The sequence below is a fragment of the Medicago truncatula genome, chromosome 4 (genome assembly GCF_003473485.1).
Source record: "Medicago truncatula cultivar Jemalong A17 chromosome 4, MtrunA17r5.0-ANR, whole genome shotgun sequence".
Lineage (NCBI taxonomy): Eukaryota > Viridiplantae > Streptophyta > Magnoliopsida > Fabales > Fabaceae > Medicago > Medicago truncatula.
In genome coordinates this window covers 61,770,280-61,788,557 of record NC_053045.1, presented here as the reverse complement: position 1 = coordinate 61,788,557, position 18,278 = coordinate 61,770,280, and the positions used below count along the sequence as shown (strand labels likewise).

At 31.8% G+C, this 18,278-nt stretch overlaps 3 protein-coding genes across 4 annotated transcripts; 2 read left to right on the top strand and 1 right to left on the bottom strand.

Annotated features, from left to right (window-relative positions):
- Positions 1 to 2,305: 2,305 nt before the first annotated feature.
- Positions 2,306 to 8,147, top strand: LOC11440772 (CBL-interacting serine/threonine-protein kinase 21). Its single transcript, XM_003610129.4, has 15 exons — positions 2,306 to 2,611; positions 2,695 to 2,757; positions 2,863 to 2,934; positions 3,024 to 3,131; positions 3,214 to 3,285; positions 3,369 to 3,422; positions 3,592 to 3,717; positions 3,828 to 3,917; positions 4,010 to 4,135; positions 4,216 to 4,323; positions 4,407 to 4,526; positions 4,628 to 4,693; positions 4,799 to 4,873; positions 4,949 to 5,061; positions 7,918 to 8,147. Exons 1-15 carry the CDS (start codon positions 2,450 to 2,452, stop codon positions 7,931 to 7,933), a joined length of 1,371 nt encoding a protein of 456 aa, XP_003610177.3. The 5' UTR covers positions 2,306 to 2,449; the 3' UTR covers positions 7,934 to 8,147.
- A 66-nt stretch (positions 8,148 to 8,213) lies between these two features.
- Positions 8,214 to 9,476, top strand: LOC120579997 (endoglucanase 7). Its single transcript, XM_039832834.1, has 3 exons — positions 8,214 to 8,298; positions 8,562 to 8,734; positions 9,081 to 9,476. Exons 1-3 carry the CDS (start codon positions 8,214 to 8,216, stop codon positions 9,474 to 9,476), a joined length of 654 nt encoding a protein of 217 aa, XP_039688768.1.
- Positions 9,477 to 10,785: 1,309 nt separating this feature from the next.
- Positions 10,786 to 16,871, bottom strand: LOC11418655 (putative lipase YDL109C). 2 transcript variants are annotated; one of them, XM_024782855.1, is made up of 10 exons: positions 16,553 to 16,871; positions 16,373 to 16,440; positions 15,300 to 15,370; positions 14,867 to 15,145; positions 13,306 to 13,469; positions 13,164 to 13,219; positions 12,755 to 12,807; positions 12,552 to 12,672; positions 11,276 to 11,347; positions 10,786 to 11,096 (listed from the first exon to the last, which is right to left on the bottom strand). In XM_024782855.1, the coding sequence occupies exons 1-9, from the start codon at positions 16,804 to 16,806 to the stop codon at positions 11,322 to 11,324; spliced, it is 1,092 nt and encodes a 363-aa protein (XP_024638623.1). In that variant the 5' UTR covers positions 16,807 to 16,871; the 3' UTR covers positions 10,786 to 11,096; positions 11,276 to 11,321. The 2 variants fall into 2 exon arrangements, with proteins under 2 accessions (XP_024638623.1, XP_003610174.2); XM_003610126.4 differs by having other exon boundaries at positions 11,276 to 11,373; positions 16,553 to 16,870.
- Positions 16,872 to 18,278: the final 1,407 nt, after the last annotated feature.

Sequence of the window (18,278 nt, the reverse complement as noted above, 5' to 3'; positions counted from 1 at the left end):
TTCATAGTCATCCCAATGCAAAAAAGGGTACCTTTCTTTCTTCTTGTTTTTGCTGAATTGATACACACCGCATATGGTGATCAAACACACTAATGTGAAATTATGTGATACCATATAAACGTTAGAAACGATATCCTAATAATTCCAGCATTTGTGGTGATACTTAGTACAGCCAAATAATTTTGACTAATTATCCAACTTCCAGTCAAAACACACGTTCTTCATTCTAAACAACCAGCAAACAAAGCTAGCTACCAGTAGCTCTAACTACTTCCCATAATATTTGAAGTTTTGATAGAGCACACTGTCACAAATTTCGACATTCTAAATTTTTGTTTAGTTTGTCAACTCATAGCTCGACATTTTTTGTGGATGGAAAACCTTTCCAAAAAAAATAAATAATTTTTTTTTTGTGGTTGGAGAGGACCAACCACGATTGACCACACAATGGAAATTAACATGAAATTAAACGTTTTTTTTTTATTTAATTAATAATTTTAAGTTTTTTTTTTTTTAACAAAAAATAATTTTTAGTTCTGATTAGTTGTTAAGTGTTTTTTTTTTTTTGTGGAGAGTTGTTTTTTGGTGGTGGTCGGGGTTTGAACAGCAGACCTTAAATATATTATGCATTGTCCCTACCAACTGAGATTGATTGTGCTTTTTATACTATCATTTGCAAATGTATATCATAATTCTACTTTTTTTTTATTTTTTATTTTTTGGAATAAAAGAGGACCTAAACCCATAATTTTACTTCTTTTGATAATGTAGTAAATAAAATATCAACTCATTTTGTACCATAATACATAATAATATCAGATCATCAATCTCAGGTGAATCATTAGGAATTAGGAATCATTACAATCAAAACGCAAATAAATGAAAAAACAAAATAAAAATTGTTACATATAGATAGATACCAAAATTACATAACAATAGATTAAGATACTTGTGTCTTATAAGTAAGTGATCATGCTGTACCAAAAAAAAAAAAAAGGTAAGTGATCATGAATTTGATTCTTGACTCTTACACTAGACAGAGATCGATTATAACTATATGACCGTGAAAATTTGATGCTAATCACATGGTAACAAAAAAAAAAAAAAAATCAATAATTACGTTGAAGCAATTTTTTATTTTTTTTTAGCTTTGAAGCTCAGGGATTAGGGAAATAAAAATAAAAATACAAATACGTACATTGGTAGTACCACTTCCATTTCCTCCATTTTTGTTTGCAGTCTGGTACACATGCAACACTTAGCATGCATGCATGCATCCATTTCCTCCATATATGCCCCTAAACATATATGTATCATTCTTTCACATGTAATCACCTAATTATCTCTATTTGTTAACAAAGTTCACATATATCTGGTACTCATGTTTGAAACCAACGAAATAACAAGTGTGAAACTTCTCTAAGAAAAAGCTAGTTTTTATGAAGATTGAACCCTAGTCCATAGACCTAACCATATCTAATAGTATAGCCGGTGGACACTAAACAGGTTGGAATATATTTTTTTTTTGATTAATCTACAGGTTTAAATATTGACTTACATAACAATAAATTTTCTCTTACAAGCCGGCCCTAATTTTCTCTCTCTAGGTTTTCTCTTACAATTTCTTCGTTGAGGGGTGACTTTGGGTCAATTCTTGACCTGAAATCACCACTCTTCATCGTTTTCTCTTTATTTCAATCTAAATAAGTGATTTTCACATAGATCTAGGTTTTTTTTCTTTGTAATTTCATCATCTAAGTGTGGTGATTTGTTGTTCGTCGTCTTGTGCGGCGTTGTTTGATTTCCCGTCTTCGTGCGGTGTTCATTTGATTCATATTGAAAGATCAATTGTTCAATCAAAGATTTGGGCGTCAACGTTGCAGATCCGGAGGCAATGGATATTCCGGTCACTTTAATTTCATTATATATTTTTGTAGGCATTATGCCGTTATATGCTATTAACTTGGATGATGTGAGTTTGTTCGCAGATTCATCCTTTACGTTTTTAGCGGTGTTGAATGATGTAATCTCTCGATTTGAATGAATGAATATCATTTTGTTTTTGTAAAAAAAAAAAAAAAAATTACATTAATCCCTCAATAATTATATTTTATTTGTAATCAACCACTTCCTTAATTTATGGGATAGCATTTATCATGTGGCATTCTATTTATCATATATCTTTAACAAAATTATAACAACCATATAACTTTCCTTCAAAAAAAAAAACAACCATATAACTTTTTTTTTTTGTTACAATTGATCTATATGAATAAAGGACTAACAAGTTTTTTCTGAAAAAAGGGGAAAAAAAACCTTCTATAAATAAATTGGATTGAGATTAAAATCAAAAGTGAGAAATAGGTTGCATGCACAGAGACCATAGTATTAGTGAGACTGAGAAACAACTTGTTGGGAAAAACCAAAAAAACCAGACACAAACAGAGAAATGGTGTCTCCCAAAAACATAGGAAAATATAGACTTGGCAGGACAATAGGAGAAGGTACATTCTCTAAGGTAAAGATTGCTTTAAATAGCAACAATGGTGAGAAGGTAGCAATCAAGGTCATTGACAAACAAATGGTCTTGAAAAACAATCTAAAACATCAGGTAAACCTCATTTTGGTCCTTCTTTTTCCCCCTTCAAAAAGTAGGTATTTTACTTCAAATATTAAGGCCAAAACATGTTTCAGGTACAAAGTGAGATTAGAACAATGAAACTTCTACATCATCCAAATATAGTTAGAATTCATGAGGTATATTATACCTGCTGGTGTTGGAATTCTTGTGAGTCTTGAAGATTCACAATCCCTTTCTCACTCACTAGTATTAATTTTTGAATGAATTTCATCATAAAACAGGTTATTGGCACAAAAACAAAAATATACATTGTGATGGAATATGTATCAGGAGGTCAACTATTGGACAAAATAGTGAGAATCATATCAACAATCTCTTTGTTGTTCAAATGTTGTGTACTTACAATTATAATACTTCAATTCTGAAAATTTTGTTTATGCAGTCCTATTGCAACAAGTTGAATGAATGTGAGGCAAGAAAACTATTCCAACAACTTATTGACGCCGTCGACTACTGCCATAACAAGGGAGTTTATCACCGCGATCTCAAGGTAAGTTAAACCAATCCTGCATTTTTCTTTGTTTAGAAAAACAAGTTTTGAAACCTTACACCTTTTACATGTGTCAATACAGCCAGAAAACTTGCTCCTAGACAGCAAGGGAAATCTAAAAGTGTCTGATTTTGGATTAAGTGCACTGAATAAGGTAAAAAATTTGTTTCAACCTAATCACAAGTTCAATTGTAAGACTTTTTGATTGGTAACGATTAAATTTTGATAAATTTGCAGCCTAATAATGTCCTAAACACAAAGTGTGGATCCCCGTGTTACGTGGCTCCTGAGGTATGATCGAGTGAGGGAACGTGTTGGGGAGTCCAAGGGAGCACCAAGTGCAACAACGCGCTAAAGAGCTCCCCCAGACTCTCCAATAGAAAGAGTGCTAGTGACCACTTTTATTATGGGATACATTTATTATTGATTTTGTGACCCTTAAATAGTTCCTCATTTGCAGCTGCTGATGAGCAAAGGGTATGATGGAGCATCTGCTGATGTTTGGTCATGTGGGGTGATTCTTTTTGAGTTACTTGCCGGTTTTCTACCATTTGATGACCAGAACTTGATAAATTTATACCATAAGGTATATATGTGAATATAGTATACCATATAATCATGAAGATAATAAAGAAAACACCTAGTGTTTGATTCAACTAATTCTCATTTTCTTGTAACTTTCATGTGTTAAAAAAGATATGCAGAGCGGAATACGTATGTGCCCCTTGGTTTACTCAAAGTCAAAAGAAACTAATTGCGAAAATACTTGAACCGCATCCTGGAAAGGTAGAAATTCAAGAACTATTGCACTGTGCTTAAACTTAAAAGTGTAATTGATAGTTACTAATTTGTTTGACTTCCTTCCAAATCTCTCACAGCGGATAACTATTTCGGGTATTATTGATGATGAGTGGTTTCAAACAGATTATAAGCCTATTTGTGCGTATGAATTTGATCCGATCATTAACTTGGATGATGATAGTTGTGCTTTCAATTCAATTGAGGTAATTTGCTACCAAATAGCAGTCATAGAAAACACTCAATTGGAGTTATGAACCAAATTGTCTGACTATATGTGCTATAGGAGAAAACTACAAAGCCAAGGATAACCAAGTCTTCAAGCTTCATTAACGCGTTTCAACTGATAGCCATGTTTCAGGACTTTGATTTATTCACCCTTTTTGAAGAACAGGCAAGTCTACAAATCTGAAAGGTATTTAAATTATCTATAGATCCTTTAATTACAAATGCTGATGTTATGAGTTTGATGTTTAGGATCACATGAAGCAGACAACAAGGCTTGGATCCCAACATACAATCACTGAAACCGTCGAAAAAATAGAAGCTGCTGCAGCAGATGTTAGACTGTCAGTAAAAAAAATGAACAACTTTAAGGTCTAAAACAGTGCTTATAATTTGATTTTTAAATGCTTGATGAAAATATTAACCTTTTCTAGAGTCTGGCAACACAAATGAACTTTTACTCTTAATATCAGATGAAAATGCACTCGAAAGAGACAATGACGAGGTGTTCTAGATCATACTTTGACATATCAGCTGAGGTCATACTCATTTTATCATCACAAATTCTCCCTTTTTTCCTTTTATTTTGCTTTATTATTAAACCAAGTTCATTTCTGTACTGATATATACGTCGAAATTATCAGGTGATTGAAGTTGCTCCGGCTCATTGTGTTGTACAAGTATCAAAATCTGTAGGAGATCTAAGAATGTATAATGAGGTAAGAAAACATATCCTGTTAATTGAATATTCATAAGATCATAAATATGGTTACCGATTTAATTTTGATTATCAGTTTTGTGAAAGTTTATCAAACCTGCTGAAAGACGAATCTAGTATTCCACCACACGGCCAAGACTCTGTGGATCGATGCGACACTGGCAGCGTAGAAAAGCAAGATGCTGAATGGTAGTAAAAACCTATATTAGATTACATGGTGATGATGGTATTTGTTTGATAGCCACCATTTTCTTATAAAAAGTTTTTATTTGTCTATTTCAGCTATGAAAAGCCAAATAGTGAAGTTATTCATGGCTATAAACCAAGTCCATAAACAAAATACTTCCCAAAAGCTTGTTTTTGACTGATATATCTCTTCTTTTCGCATTTTAACTAGCTTACAAATCTGCTAGAACAACAATGTAATCAAAAGTTAGCAATTTCAGGTGATGGAAAATGTTATTGGCTGATACTGCTGCCAAGGTTTTAGATAAGTCTATGTCTATGTGGTTTAATATTATTGAAATCATTTAGGTAAAAAAACCTTGCTGAGATGTGCTTTAAAAAAACCAACTAATGACTGAAATTGCAGAAGTAAAAGCACAATAATAAGCTTGGTCATAAACATATTTTGACTTAAAATAAAAAAGTGATCACAACTTAAAACACTTTTTTGATGTAAATTTCTCAATACCATGAATATATGAACAAGGTATTAGGAATGAATACTATTGTAAATGAAGGTAATCAGCTTTCCAAGCTAACACATAAGAAAACATCATAAGTTGCAAATTTGCAATACTTTATATTAAGGGTAGAAGACTTCTATTGCTCAAAACATTCATTTAGTGACACCAAACTTTATAATAATGCTGGAGACTAGATAAAGAAGTTATGTATCGTGTGGAAGATCATACATCAGAACAGAACCATCTGAATTCAACCGGTAGATTGAAAACAGACAAATAAAATTATCTGAAGTTGTGGCTGGCCAAGTGCCAAAACTAAATCCTAAAGGACTTGGACTAAGTTTCCTAGAGAAACTTTGTTTTCTACTCTCAGTAAAAGCCATTATTTATAGGTCTAAAGACATTGCATGGCTGCATTACTCTTCCATCACGACTTCTTCTTCTTTTTCTTCAAGACATATATTTCTCTACAAACTTAATTGGTAATTGCTTCATCATCTTTTTCATGCATACATCGATCACATGCATGAATGCATACTACTTTTGATGCTTGAACATAAATCCCTTATAACCCTTGACTTGTATTTCATGAATTGTTTATTCAATGAGTAAAAAGGGACTTCAAAACTTGTCAAGAGTTGGATATCCTTTTCCCGGAATCAATAAATACAAAAAATAGAGAAAAATATTTATCACGAATAAATCTAGAAAAAACGGTACAAATATTTTTTTAGGGGAGGAAAAATATAAGTAAAATAAAAACTAATTATTTGAAGGAGAAAAGCATAAGGTTATTGGAGATCACTTATTCAAAAGCTTCTCTAGCAAGTGTGATATAAACTAAATTAATATTTTTACTTATTTATATGATTTTTTTTTGTAATATTTTATAAATATAATATAAATTATTAACAAGCAAAATAAAAACTATTTCAACTTTTATCATATATTTGCAATCAAAATTCTTAATACAATACTTCAAAATAAGAAAATAAATATATCAAAAAAATAATATTATCACGTATATACAAACTAGTTTTGTTATCAAACTTAATTGTTTAATACTATACGTGTACTATTATTAATGATACCAAAATGCCAATTATAGTGACAATATATAATGATTGCAATATAATCTGTTTTAAAGGTCCGTAACCGAAATAAATGCAGAAAGTATCGTTAATACTTCACACTACGACCAAAGAAGGCACCAAAGGTAAGTAGGCAACTCTTGAAAAAAGTTAAAAGGAAGCACTTCCAGTTCAATTTTCAATTGCCAATTTACATTAAATATATATTTTTTATTTGTGGTGAATTCCAATTATATTCAATGGTTTTTTTTTTTATATATATATCGAAAAAATGTAATGTCAAAATTTACATTCAATTGTAGTATTTCCACGCGATCAAATTCTAAAGGGTTAATTTCAATGTTATTATATTATGCATATGAAATAGACATGTAGTGAGATTAGAATCTCTACACACTCACATTTAGAGAGGAAACTACAAAGGAATGATAAAACTCTTTATTATTGAATTTGAGAGATATGAGTGTGATATTAAAGAACTGAACACAAAAACTAAGTACTCATAGGCTAAGTGGAGTTACTTGCACTACAAGTCACTAACCAACTAACTAACTAACCAACAAACATAGTTGGATTTATCCACAACTAACTAACATTAGAATATGAATTATACTTCAACATTTAGAAATTTAAGTAAAATCTTATTGAGAATTGATTGGTGTCAATTTTTTCATGGGACACATTCGATTTTTTTTTTTATAGTTTTGATAAGAAATGAACACACTCGAAATTTTAACAAATTTGTCTCAATTATAAAATTAAGCATATGCATGATACTACATATCCTCTTATGAGATAACAACAATTGTACTATCTGTTTCAAAATTTAGCAGTATTTTATGAATAAATTTGAATCATCTAGTGAGTAAAATGCAAGTGAAAAATTAAGAACTATAAATTCATTATTTATTATGATATACTTATAGTATGTACCTTTGATTTGTGAAGCTGGGACATTACCAAAGAGCAATAACATTTCATGGAGAGGGAAATCAGGGTTACAAGATGGGAAAGACACCAATGATAAAGAAGGACTTGTTAGTGGTTATTATGATGCAGGAGACAGTTGAATATAAGGCAAAATACAGTTAATAGATATGATCATGCCCGTGAACTCATTAAGTGGGGTACTGATTACCTACTCTTAACCTTTGATAGTTCTGCCTCTGAAATAAATCAAATTCATGCTAAGGTAAATTAACTATTGTTTCTATATATTTGATTTATCTATGTGTTTTACTCATTTTAATGTATTTTATGTTTAGGTTGGTGGATCTCTAAAAGGTTCTGAAAAACCAGAAGACATGGAATATCCTCGCCCAACGACAACTATATGATCTGAAGGACCTGATCTTGCATTGCTTATTCCAAGAAAATTGTCAAGGGAGCTGAAACTGTCTTTGCATTTGCAAGAGACTCTAGTAAAAGGGCACCCTACAGTAGTGGACAACCTTTACATTGAACCTAATATAATAACTCATCTGGCTACTTTGATGAGTACATGTGGGGTAGTGTTTGGTTATTTTTGGCCACTAGTAACAACACCTACCTTTCCTTGGCAATGGCAACCGATCCTTCTGTGCCTAAGAATGCCAAAGCATTTGATAAGATTACCGATTTTAATAAGTTACCTGCTGCTAACAAGAGTGAGGATGTTTCTTAATCCTGGTTAGTGGTTACCCTTACGAGGAAATTTTGAGTATGTACCATGAATCTACTAGCCTTACCATGTGCTCTTAACCAAAATTGTGGTTGCAATGTAAAAAGTTTTTGAAGTTTGTGCAACGACGATGTGACCACAATTTCAATCACATTAACAACATTTTCTCGCAATGTAATCAGAACCGCAATTTAAAACCATTATTGTTAAACAAGATCATAATATGCATGTTAACATCAAAATATGTAGGGGGATTTATACAATTGAACCATGGATACCCAAATTCTCTCCAATATGTTGTTAATGCTTCATTTATGGCTTCTCTTTTTGCTGATTATATGAAAGCCCAAGGTGTTCCTGGATGGTATTGTAATCATAATTACTTTTCAATATCTGTTCTAAAGGCATTTGCAACTTCTCAGGTATCGTATTCTTCACTTCATTCTCTTTTTGATTTAAATATTTTTGTAAGTTGTGTTATTTGAACATTTAAGTTTATACAACTTTTTTGAGTGATTAATGTAGTTTAAATAAACAAATAAAACTTCGTTATTGATATCCAAATTTCGACACATGATTTACTCATTAACCATCTAATGAATGAAATTAATCATCTATTTGAACTGCATCAATCATTTAGCATGTTATTGTAAAATTTATCTAAATTAAGTTATTCAAAAATCATTTCTCTATTTTAGATTTATTAAGTTATCATGTTGAAAATAATAATAATATTGTTAATTTTTTATATATATTATCTTAAAACAGATGGATTACATCATGTGTAAAAATCCAATGAACATGAGCTACATAGTTGGGTATGGCAACAAGTTTCCAAGACATGTTCATCATAGAGGTGCATCAATTCCAAATGATGACAAACATTACTCATGCATTGAGGGTTGGAAGTGGCGTGACACCCCTAACCGAAATCCTAACAACATTGTAGGAGCAATGGTTGGAGGGCCAAATGGTTTTGACCAATTCTATGATTTAAGGAACAATAACAGTTATACTGAGCCAACCTTAGCTGGGAATGCAGGACTAGTTGCTGCCTTAATTTCCTTAACAAGCACAAGCACTATAGGTAGTGGTTTTGACACTGATCATACCATTTTCAATCAAACTCGACAATACAGACCACAAAATCTACCTCCACCATAGAAACCATTATATCATCTATTTCATAGATTTATTTTATCCTAATTCTTCTGTGTTCTAGATAATACTTTTCCATTTTCAACTTATCCATATGCTTATATTCATTTATTCTTTATTTAAAATCATGAGTTCATGACTCTTAAATAGCCTGATTGATTGGCAAAACCATATTTAGAGTTAACTAGTTAGTTCAACTAAGCTAATGGATAGAGATTGGACAATTTACATCTTGATAATAACAAATTGAGAGCTTAGAATCTCAACTGTTTGATCTTAATCAAATGACAAAATAGTAGTGTACATACAACACAATACAACATTACTATCAAATAAAAATAAAATAAAAAGAGTATTATTACTTGAGGTTGAGTTGATGGTGAAGATTTGAGATCCAAGCGTGCACTTATTTATAAATATAATATTCGAATCTGCCAACAATTTATGTTTTGGATGAGTGCATACATAACTTTGTTTTAGCTGATTTGTTTATAACTGAACTAGAGCTAAACTTTCTCTTTTCACTAAACAAACAAAACCTTATTTGAATTTTCCTCACTTTTTAAACCGAACATTTTTTAATCAACCCAATATATCCTGCATCATCATTTTCTATAAAAATAATAGGGTTAGTTCTCCCCTTTTGGTCAATATTTCCCTACTATCTAGATTTAGTCCTCATTAAAAATTAAGTTTGGATTCTACCCGACACATCATATTCTTCAATTTTAGTCTTATTTAACTTAAGTCATAAGAATCTACTATGTGCAGTTCTGACCGGGACAATTTAATGTTTTTTTAATCCACTTGAATTTTAAATTAGTCGACATTATTTTAAAATAACAAAGGTTAAATTAGAAATAAAATGCTCATGAAGTTCTCTCCATGCATTTTTTTGAGGGGGTTTTCTCCACACATGGTTCTTCAATTAAAAAGGTCAAGTCTACGACGACCGGTTTCCAAATTCTTTAGCAAAAAACTCATGAGTTTCTCTCCCCATTTTAATTATTAACATTTATTTTAAAAAATAAAAAAATAAAAACAACACATTAAAACAAATCTTGTAAAAAAAAAAAAAACATTAAAACAAATTAAAAACGCAAAAAGTGTGCTTATCTATGTTCATGTATGTTTTTCTCTTCTCCTTTCCCCATCTCCCCCCAAGGGGTTAAATATTTTTTCTTTCCCTGTAAATATTGTTGCACAATGATTTTAGAGATTTATGCGATAAGTACCGAGTTGATTCCATTCAAACATCCCTACTAATTACTAAATCATATATCCAGTGCAAGAAAAATAGGGCAATTACAAGGACTTCTGAAGGAACAGAAATAATCAACTCAATAGTGGTGTGTATACATTTTGTCCAGTGCAAGAAACAATTAACCCAATATATCTGTTGTCAGTAGGTCTGTAAAATTCTCAATAAGTGTGAACATATGGACTATTAGGAATGAGTGCTCATGTAAATGAAGATGCACAACAATGAAGTAATCACCTAGCTAAGACATAACAAAATACCGTAGAATTTGCAATACAAGGCATTGCCAGAGACTAGATAAGGAAGTTATCTATCATGTGAAAGATCACATCAGAACCATCCGAATGCAACCAGTAGGTTTTCACCTGAGATTAACAGACAAATAAAATATCACGGAACATCCAGCTGAAATTGTGGCAATCTTCAAATAATATCTACATTTATTTTTGTATAACAAATGCCCTTCATCTAGAGCTGGAGTTATGAAGTAGTTTAAAATAATATCCACAAGTTTTGCTGGAAAGCTATAAGATAAAAACTTTACCTGGATTGTACTGTGAGCAGTATACCGCTGTTTACTCTTCTGAAAGCTAACATCCACACGCTCCCAATGAACCTGAGTGAGACCCCTTATCATCTCCTCTACAAAAAGCATATGTATTCGACTTTTGAAAATGAAATCTTATGTAAATTCTTTGACAACATAATATTGAAGACTAGAAATTGTATGCTAGGGTAGCCTGTACGATTCAAATATACAATAATATTTCCAGTAGATTAATAATTATCGAAATTGATTTTGTTTACTTTTAATTATCTGGTTTGTACAAAAACTTACTCACAAACCGCCAAGTTGTTAATTTTTTTTTTTTTTGAAACTCGGTATCCTGACCCAAGGACCGACTAATCCAAGTCACTATATGTTAAAATTTGGTAGGGTAGTCAAATTCAGATTGGAAGCTTGTGAGAGTATCATGAATCTACCAGATATAATAAAATAAAAGAACTCATTGAGATTTTACAAATCAGTCCATGGCAAGAATCAGTTCATCATCCAGAAACCCAAAATTGCAATTTAAATTTTATATTTGTACCAGTAAGCTATAAACTTCCAAAGAAAGGCAGAGGTAGGTTAATTATTTCAAAGTTAGGCTGTCAGAACAAGTCACCATCAGAAACTAAAATCATACAAAGATAATTTTTTTCCTACCACCATTACTTACTATAAATTTAAATAATAGTAGGAGATCATTCGGTTAAAAATCTTGTCAAGAAAAACAATTTTTCCTAGCTCCTACAAGAAGAACGTACCAAACCAACCACCCAAGGTTCAATGGAAATTTCATTGTCTTGTATCTTACAAAGTTTATGCCACTGTTAACAAAATATCCTTTTCTCTATAAAAAAGTATCGTCATAACACATTCTTTGTGCTTACTGCTTAAATATTCTTGCATGTTTAAATAGACAAGCACTTTGAGTGTTAAGTGTAGTACGATTTTTAGAAACATATAATATGAAGGTGCAAGCGGTTATAAACATGAAGAGCAAAGTAAAAAAAGAGGAAAGGAGATTGTCCTATACTTTTTTTTCTTTTTTCTTTTTCTCTTTATCTTACTGAATGTTCTTGAACTAGACACTACTACTAATTCTACCAAAAATATGCATGACTATCCTGAAAGCAAAATAAAACCTGAGATTAATTTTCCTCATCTTAAGTAAACTTCTTCTCCGTACTTCTTTCACAAATACCAGAGACAAAAAAATGGTTTACATAGCAAAGCAGACAGTTTTTATTTCTTACAGGAAAACGAAACAAACCTTCCATGTCAATTTTTTGGCCTCCAACGTTAACATATACTTTGTTGGAAATATCATCAACAGTCCCACCTTCGGCGTGTACAATGTGTGGGTATTTCTCATCAATTACTAGAAGATTAGACTAGCACAAAAGAAAGGATGTAAATTTACTCTTCGTAAACCATGTAAAACACTAAGATTGAGAATCATCAGAAAGTCTTTACCTTTGGAAGTTCATGTTGACGCCGAATTGATGAGGTGCGCCATCCAACCATATCTTTAACACAAGTCAAGAAATTTACAAGATATAATAAGTACTGCTCTATCTTAAATTTAGATTACATTATTGTAACAATATATGGTTTCAAGAAAATAATTAGCTCGTGTGTCAGAGGAGCATGGGCCTGCAGGGCTGTCAATAAACTCTGATTTTCATAATAATAGTAAACCCCAGTTGAGACAATTTCAATATCATGTCTTTGTCCGAGATCCACTTGATAATACACATAAAAGCTGCATGTGCTGACTTTGACATGGGCCATTGACACTATATCATTATCATCCATTAGGCTTAAGCTTCTGTACAATTTAAAATTGATAAACAAAAAGACATCTAATTTGAAAAGAGGATACGATCAAAGTTTGCATTTGCATATGCCACTCGACGCTTAAACACACATAAAGCTGACCTGCACAATCATTAACAATTTAATTGAAGGGAAAGAATTGATTGTTGATGTGATATAACAAACTTAAATGACTCGGTAATACTAACATAAATTTTAAATCATCAGAATCCTCAATCATTCGGAGGAGAAGAGGAGGCTTTCCATCATCGTTGTCCATGAGGAAAAGATGTTTACCAGTTCTCCCTACAATTAAATGTGCAGTTTGAGATGCTCTTCTTTCAAGGAAAGGAATGCCACAAAGAAATGGAAGCTACAAGAACCGGAAAATTAAGGAGCATAAATAAGAGACGGTGTTCCAGTATGCATAAACACTTAAGTGCCCAAGCTGCTACAAATGAAATGATCAAAATATACATAGGAAACCTATCCCAATAGCTTGACTATGATGGAAACTCTACAGAGAATGAAAAAGATGCAAACCATTTTTAGCTCATACAGCAACTAGAATATAATTCCATTGTTTGTATAATTTCGAATGGTAAGAAAGTTGATTCCCTTTAATAAAATGAAAAAGTGACAACCGAAAAGTCTATGTAAGATATTATAGAATATAATTCCGTTGTTTGTATAATTTCGAATGGTAAGAAAGTTGATTCCCTTTAATAAAATGAAAAAGTGACAACCGAAAAGTCTATGTAAGATATTATAGCAATTTCTAAAATAAATCACTGGGCTACAAATTGAGCTTGCTTTGCAATTTTGCATTAATCTTTCAAATTTGTCTTCAAATGTCCATACCTGCACAGGAAGGCCTATGAAGATATCTGGCGAAATTCATTTGACAACGAAAACAATTCAGGAGTTTTTTCAGAAGCTAATATATATATCAGAATATTAATTACTAATCTTCGGTTGATGTTTCTGGAATCATTTGGATCAAGTCATATTAAGTGGTTTTTGAGAAGGATAATGTTCCGTGCAATGAAAACCAGTCTGTAACTTTCATATCAAAGTTTAAATGCGAAGGATATTATTCACTTTTTTGTTTTGCTTGTACTTTTTCCAGCCCTATGAATTATGGTTTTCTCTCCTCATACTAATAACACAAATCTCTAAGGAAACAAGGGACTCATTAATGATTTCATTGATACCACTGTGTTTGCACTGAGCTAATATATATATCAGAATATTAATTACTAATCTTCAGTTGATGTTTCTGGAATCATTTGGATCATGTCATATTAAGTGGTTTTTGAGAAGGATAATGTTCCGTGCAATGAAAACCAGTCTGTAACTTTCATATCAAAGTTTAAATGCGAAGGATATTATTCACTTTTTTGTTTTGCTTGTACTTTTTCCAGCCCTATGAATTATGGTTTTCTCTCCTCATACTAATAACACAAATCTCTAAGGAAACAAGGGACTCATTAATGATTTCATTGATACCACTGTGTTTGCACTGAGCTGCCTCTTGTAAGCGATTTTAAGCTAACAGCAATCAAATGCTAAAACATTTTACTTCAAGTTGGACTGTGATAGACAAATTAACCATTCAAAAAGCAGAGATGACTGTGATGGAATTCAGCGAAAGAAAATAACAACAATAAGAAAAAATAGCAGATGCCAGGCAAAAATAAAGGTAGGTGTATGATATATCCATGATGCTGAAACGTGATACAATACTGTTCATAGAAAACTTAAAGCTACCTGTCTATGTCCTCTTGAACCAAGATGCGGCGTGGCAAAGGTTATAAAATTCATTGGCTCTAAACCAGCGATTCTGGCTTCATAATGCTGTTCCGTGCAATTCTTCGTACATTCTGCCTCCTCTTTGCAGTCACAATTTCTGCAGGTAACTCCGGCTTCTAATGTTTTAGAGTAATCAAAAAGTCTGGCAATAGCATATCTTGCCACCAAGCCTCCCAAAGAATGTGCCACAAAAGAGATCTTCTGCAACCCAGGCCAGCATCTAACAATAGATAGTACCTAGATAAACATGAATTAAATTTAAAACTGGAGATTCAAATGTGAATGAATTATCATAAGGTAAAAAAAAAAAAAAAAAATCAATTTCCAAAGTAATTTAAAGTTCAGGGAAGTATAAGAGACCAAAAGGATCGAATTGCAAGTACCAAAATACCTCTTCAGCTAGCCTCTCACCCATTGTATCAACACCATCAAATGTCAATTTTGAAGAATTGCATTCACTGCCTGTCCACAATATATCATTAAAATTACATGATTATGTTCTTTTATAATAATTCACAATATAAAGTCAACAATCAATATACACAGTAGATAAATTTTTTCAACCTGTTGCTGTCACTTATATTCACGTACACTGTTCACCAAAATGAGAAGCTATTTTCATCGTGTCACCATTTATATGAAAATTCACAATAATATTGTTTACCCCAGTTGCCAACAAACTTAACATATTTATATTCATAAAAAATATTTTGTTGAATGTAAATTAACCAATTCAACTGTCAAATTATCGTTCTTTCAGAAGAAAAAAAAACTGTCAAATTATGGTATAGCAAACGATGCAATGAAACACTGCCAAAACTACACTCTCAAACCAAGTTAATTCACGAGTTTTTTTCATAACCAACAATTAAATACATACAAAGTAGATTTAAAATCATCATTAAGACCTTCATAAGTTACCCTAAATCCATATATTAATAACCTGACCGGATTAACTCATAATAGTTAGCCTAAATCCATCGGATCATAAGTTTAAATTTTTTTTTTTGTGTGTGTAAACGAGGTATCCTTCACGTGCAACTGCACAGACCACTCCATGTGGTGTTGGCTTGGGACCTATGAGTGTACTCTTCCTCTAGGTCTCTGGTTCGATTCTCCCCATGTCAATTTGGGTGGACTTAAAAAAAAAAAATATATCCTTCACGCGCAAGTGCATAAACCACTCTATCATGTGTTTTGTGGGACACAAATAGGCGACAAACTCTCCATAAGAGTTTTAACGCCGATGTCTGTCCAAGTTTGGGTCTGAACTACGGACATTGGTTAAGCTAGAAGGGAGCAGCGTTATCTCATGTGAGCACTATTGGGTAGACGTTCATAAAAAATAAAAAATAAAAAATTGGTCCCATACAAATTCTTATTAAGACTAAAAAAAAAAAATGTTTAACTGAACATAAGTTTGAACGAATAAAGTAACGAGAGGAAGAAAGAAGAGTTGGTTACGGTGGACGATGACTTTATCTGGAAGCCTCTTGAGAAACTGCTCTGCACCATATCTCCAATCATGAGAACTGAAAGTACCGACACATGTGATTACATTCAGTTCAATGATGCTATTAACTGTGTCTGATTTGTCAATGTCGTGTTTTATAGGTTATGATTATGAGTAAAGGTGAAGATTACCTGCCAACGATGCCATTAACCATGATGACAAGGTGAGGAGGAATAGGGTTGTTAGCATCACTATTATCTTCTACTTTGGGGTTGTTCAAACAACTTCCTCCAAATCGCCGATGATGAAATTTCATTTTGATAATCCAAAAAGCGATGAGAAGAGATCCAAATAATAATAATGATGATGGCGTAAGGTTGAAGTTGAAGCGAACAATCGCGATAATGATCGCAAAGCTCAGAGCCCAAACCAGAAACGAATTCATTCCTTTGTTTTTTCAGTTATTGTCGTTTCTTCTTTCTTTCTTTTGTCTAAGAGATACATAAATAAATTATTATGTCTTTTTAAATACAAAAATAAAAGAAACTATTTGCTTGCCCATGATTGGATTGTCACTCTTGAACATGTGGCTTTGTTTGGGAGGAGAATAAAGGACGTTAGGTGTAGAATATATATTTTTTAAAAATGTTTTTTTAAAGATTGATAAATTAATGTTATGATTGTTATATTTTTAATTTTAAAATTATTATAACAATGTAGATATTATATTAACGTAGATTGAATTTGAAGAATTCATATAAATTCTTCAAAACTTTTCAATATTATTTTTCAATATATTTTGTTCCTCTAAACTAGAAAAGATTTGGTATTACGAAAAAAAATAAATCTCAAACCCCTCGCATTTTAAAGTCATTTATTTTTTTCACTTGTTATTTTATTTATTTTTTCAAAATTATTCCATCTTTTTCTCTTCAATTCAAACTCACAAACAAAGTCTTAAAAAGACAAATAAGGATGAGCTAGCAAAGAAGATGGAGGGTCATTCTTCAGGTGCCATTTAACTTGGGAAAGCAAACTTCTTTTCTATCAAGGGAAAGTTTCTTTTCCCAGGACACTTGTCCATTGCAACCAGTTGTGAAGAAAGAATAAAAACTCAACTTAGTTTTTTAATATTGTTTGTAATTTTACTAGTGCACCTCACCTTTTCCTCACAACAGCACAACACAAAATATACATCATCATTATTCCTGTTAATGTCTTGCTTCTTGCCTATTCACGTTACTAGTGTTTGGCCTTTTTTTTGTTCCTCCTTCAATTTAAACACCTCATAAAATTGATTTTCCTTCATAAAACCAATTCCATAGTTTTCCTCGGCTGAACTGCAAAATTTCAACTACAACCAATTTATTGACTTCAGAGAACTTTGTCATGTTTCCCTTCTCAAGTTCATGAAACTGTGCTTCAAGTGTTTTTTTGCAGATCTGAATCTCAGTTTCAATCTTCAAAGCCATAATCTCGTATTCCATAGTTTCAATTTTAGCTTAGGAAGAAATTGGAACAAGAACCATGTTTGCTTTTAATAAGTAATTTTAGTGTCGTTTTTCTCTACCGCTCGAACAAAAAAAGTGCTTTTCTACCAACAAATTTTTTTTTAAGCGTATTCTACCAAAAAACAATTTAATATTTTCTTTTAATAAGTAAATAAAGCTATGACTGGTTGTCCGAAGAAATAAAAAACGGAAACCCACATTCAATTATAAACATAAACAATTTTTTATGGGATCAATTTTTTTGTTTGCCAAAAAGTTGTAAGAAGGTTGGCATCAACAGATCTGAACCATTCATTTAAAATAATAATATATCAATAGCTGAAGCATATAATTTCTCATGATGGGAAAGAAGTTTGCTTTCCCAAGTTAAATGGCACACATTCTTCAATCTCTTTGGTTCAATTGT

Excerpts from the sequence above, each read along its gene's own strand:
- LOC11440772 (XM_003610129.4), top strand. The coding sequence starts at position 2,450 with ATGGTGTCTCCCAAAAACATAGGAAAATATAGACTTGGCAGGACAATA. Across the intron at positions 2,758-2,862 it reads ATATAGTTAGAATTCATGAG|GTTATTGGCACAAAAACAAA; the intron begins GTATATTATACC and ends ATCATAAAACAG. Across the intron at positions 3,286-3,368 it reads GATTAAGTGCACTGAATAAG|CCTAATAATGTCCTAAACAC; the intron begins GTAAAAAATTTG and ends ATAAATTTGCAG.
- LOC120579997 (XM_039832834.1), top strand. The coding sequence starts at position 8,214 with ATGGCAACCGATCCTTCTGTGCCTAAGAATGCCAAAGCATTTGATAAG. Across the intron at positions 8,299-8,561 it reads GTTACCTGCTGCTAACAAGA|GGGGATTTATACAATTGAAC; the intron begins GTGAGGATGTTT and ends CAAAATATGTAG. Across the intron at positions 8,735-9,080 it reads AGGCATTTGCAACTTCTCAG|ATGGATTACATCATGTGTAA; the intron begins GTATCGTATTCT and ends ATCTTAAAACAG.
- LOC11418655 (XM_003610126.4), bottom strand. The coding sequence starts at position 16,806 with ATGAATTCGTTTCTGGTTTGGGCTCTGAGCTTTGCGATCATTATCGCG. Across the intron at positions 11,374-12,551 it reads CCAAAAAATTGACATGGAAG|AGGAGATGATAAGGGGTCTC; the intron begins GTTTGTTTCGTT and ends TGCTTTTTGTAG. Across the intron at positions 11,097-11,275 it reads CTGCTCACAGTACAATCCAG|GTGAAAACCTACTGGTTGCA; the intron begins GTAAAGTTTTTA and ends TGTTAATCTCAG.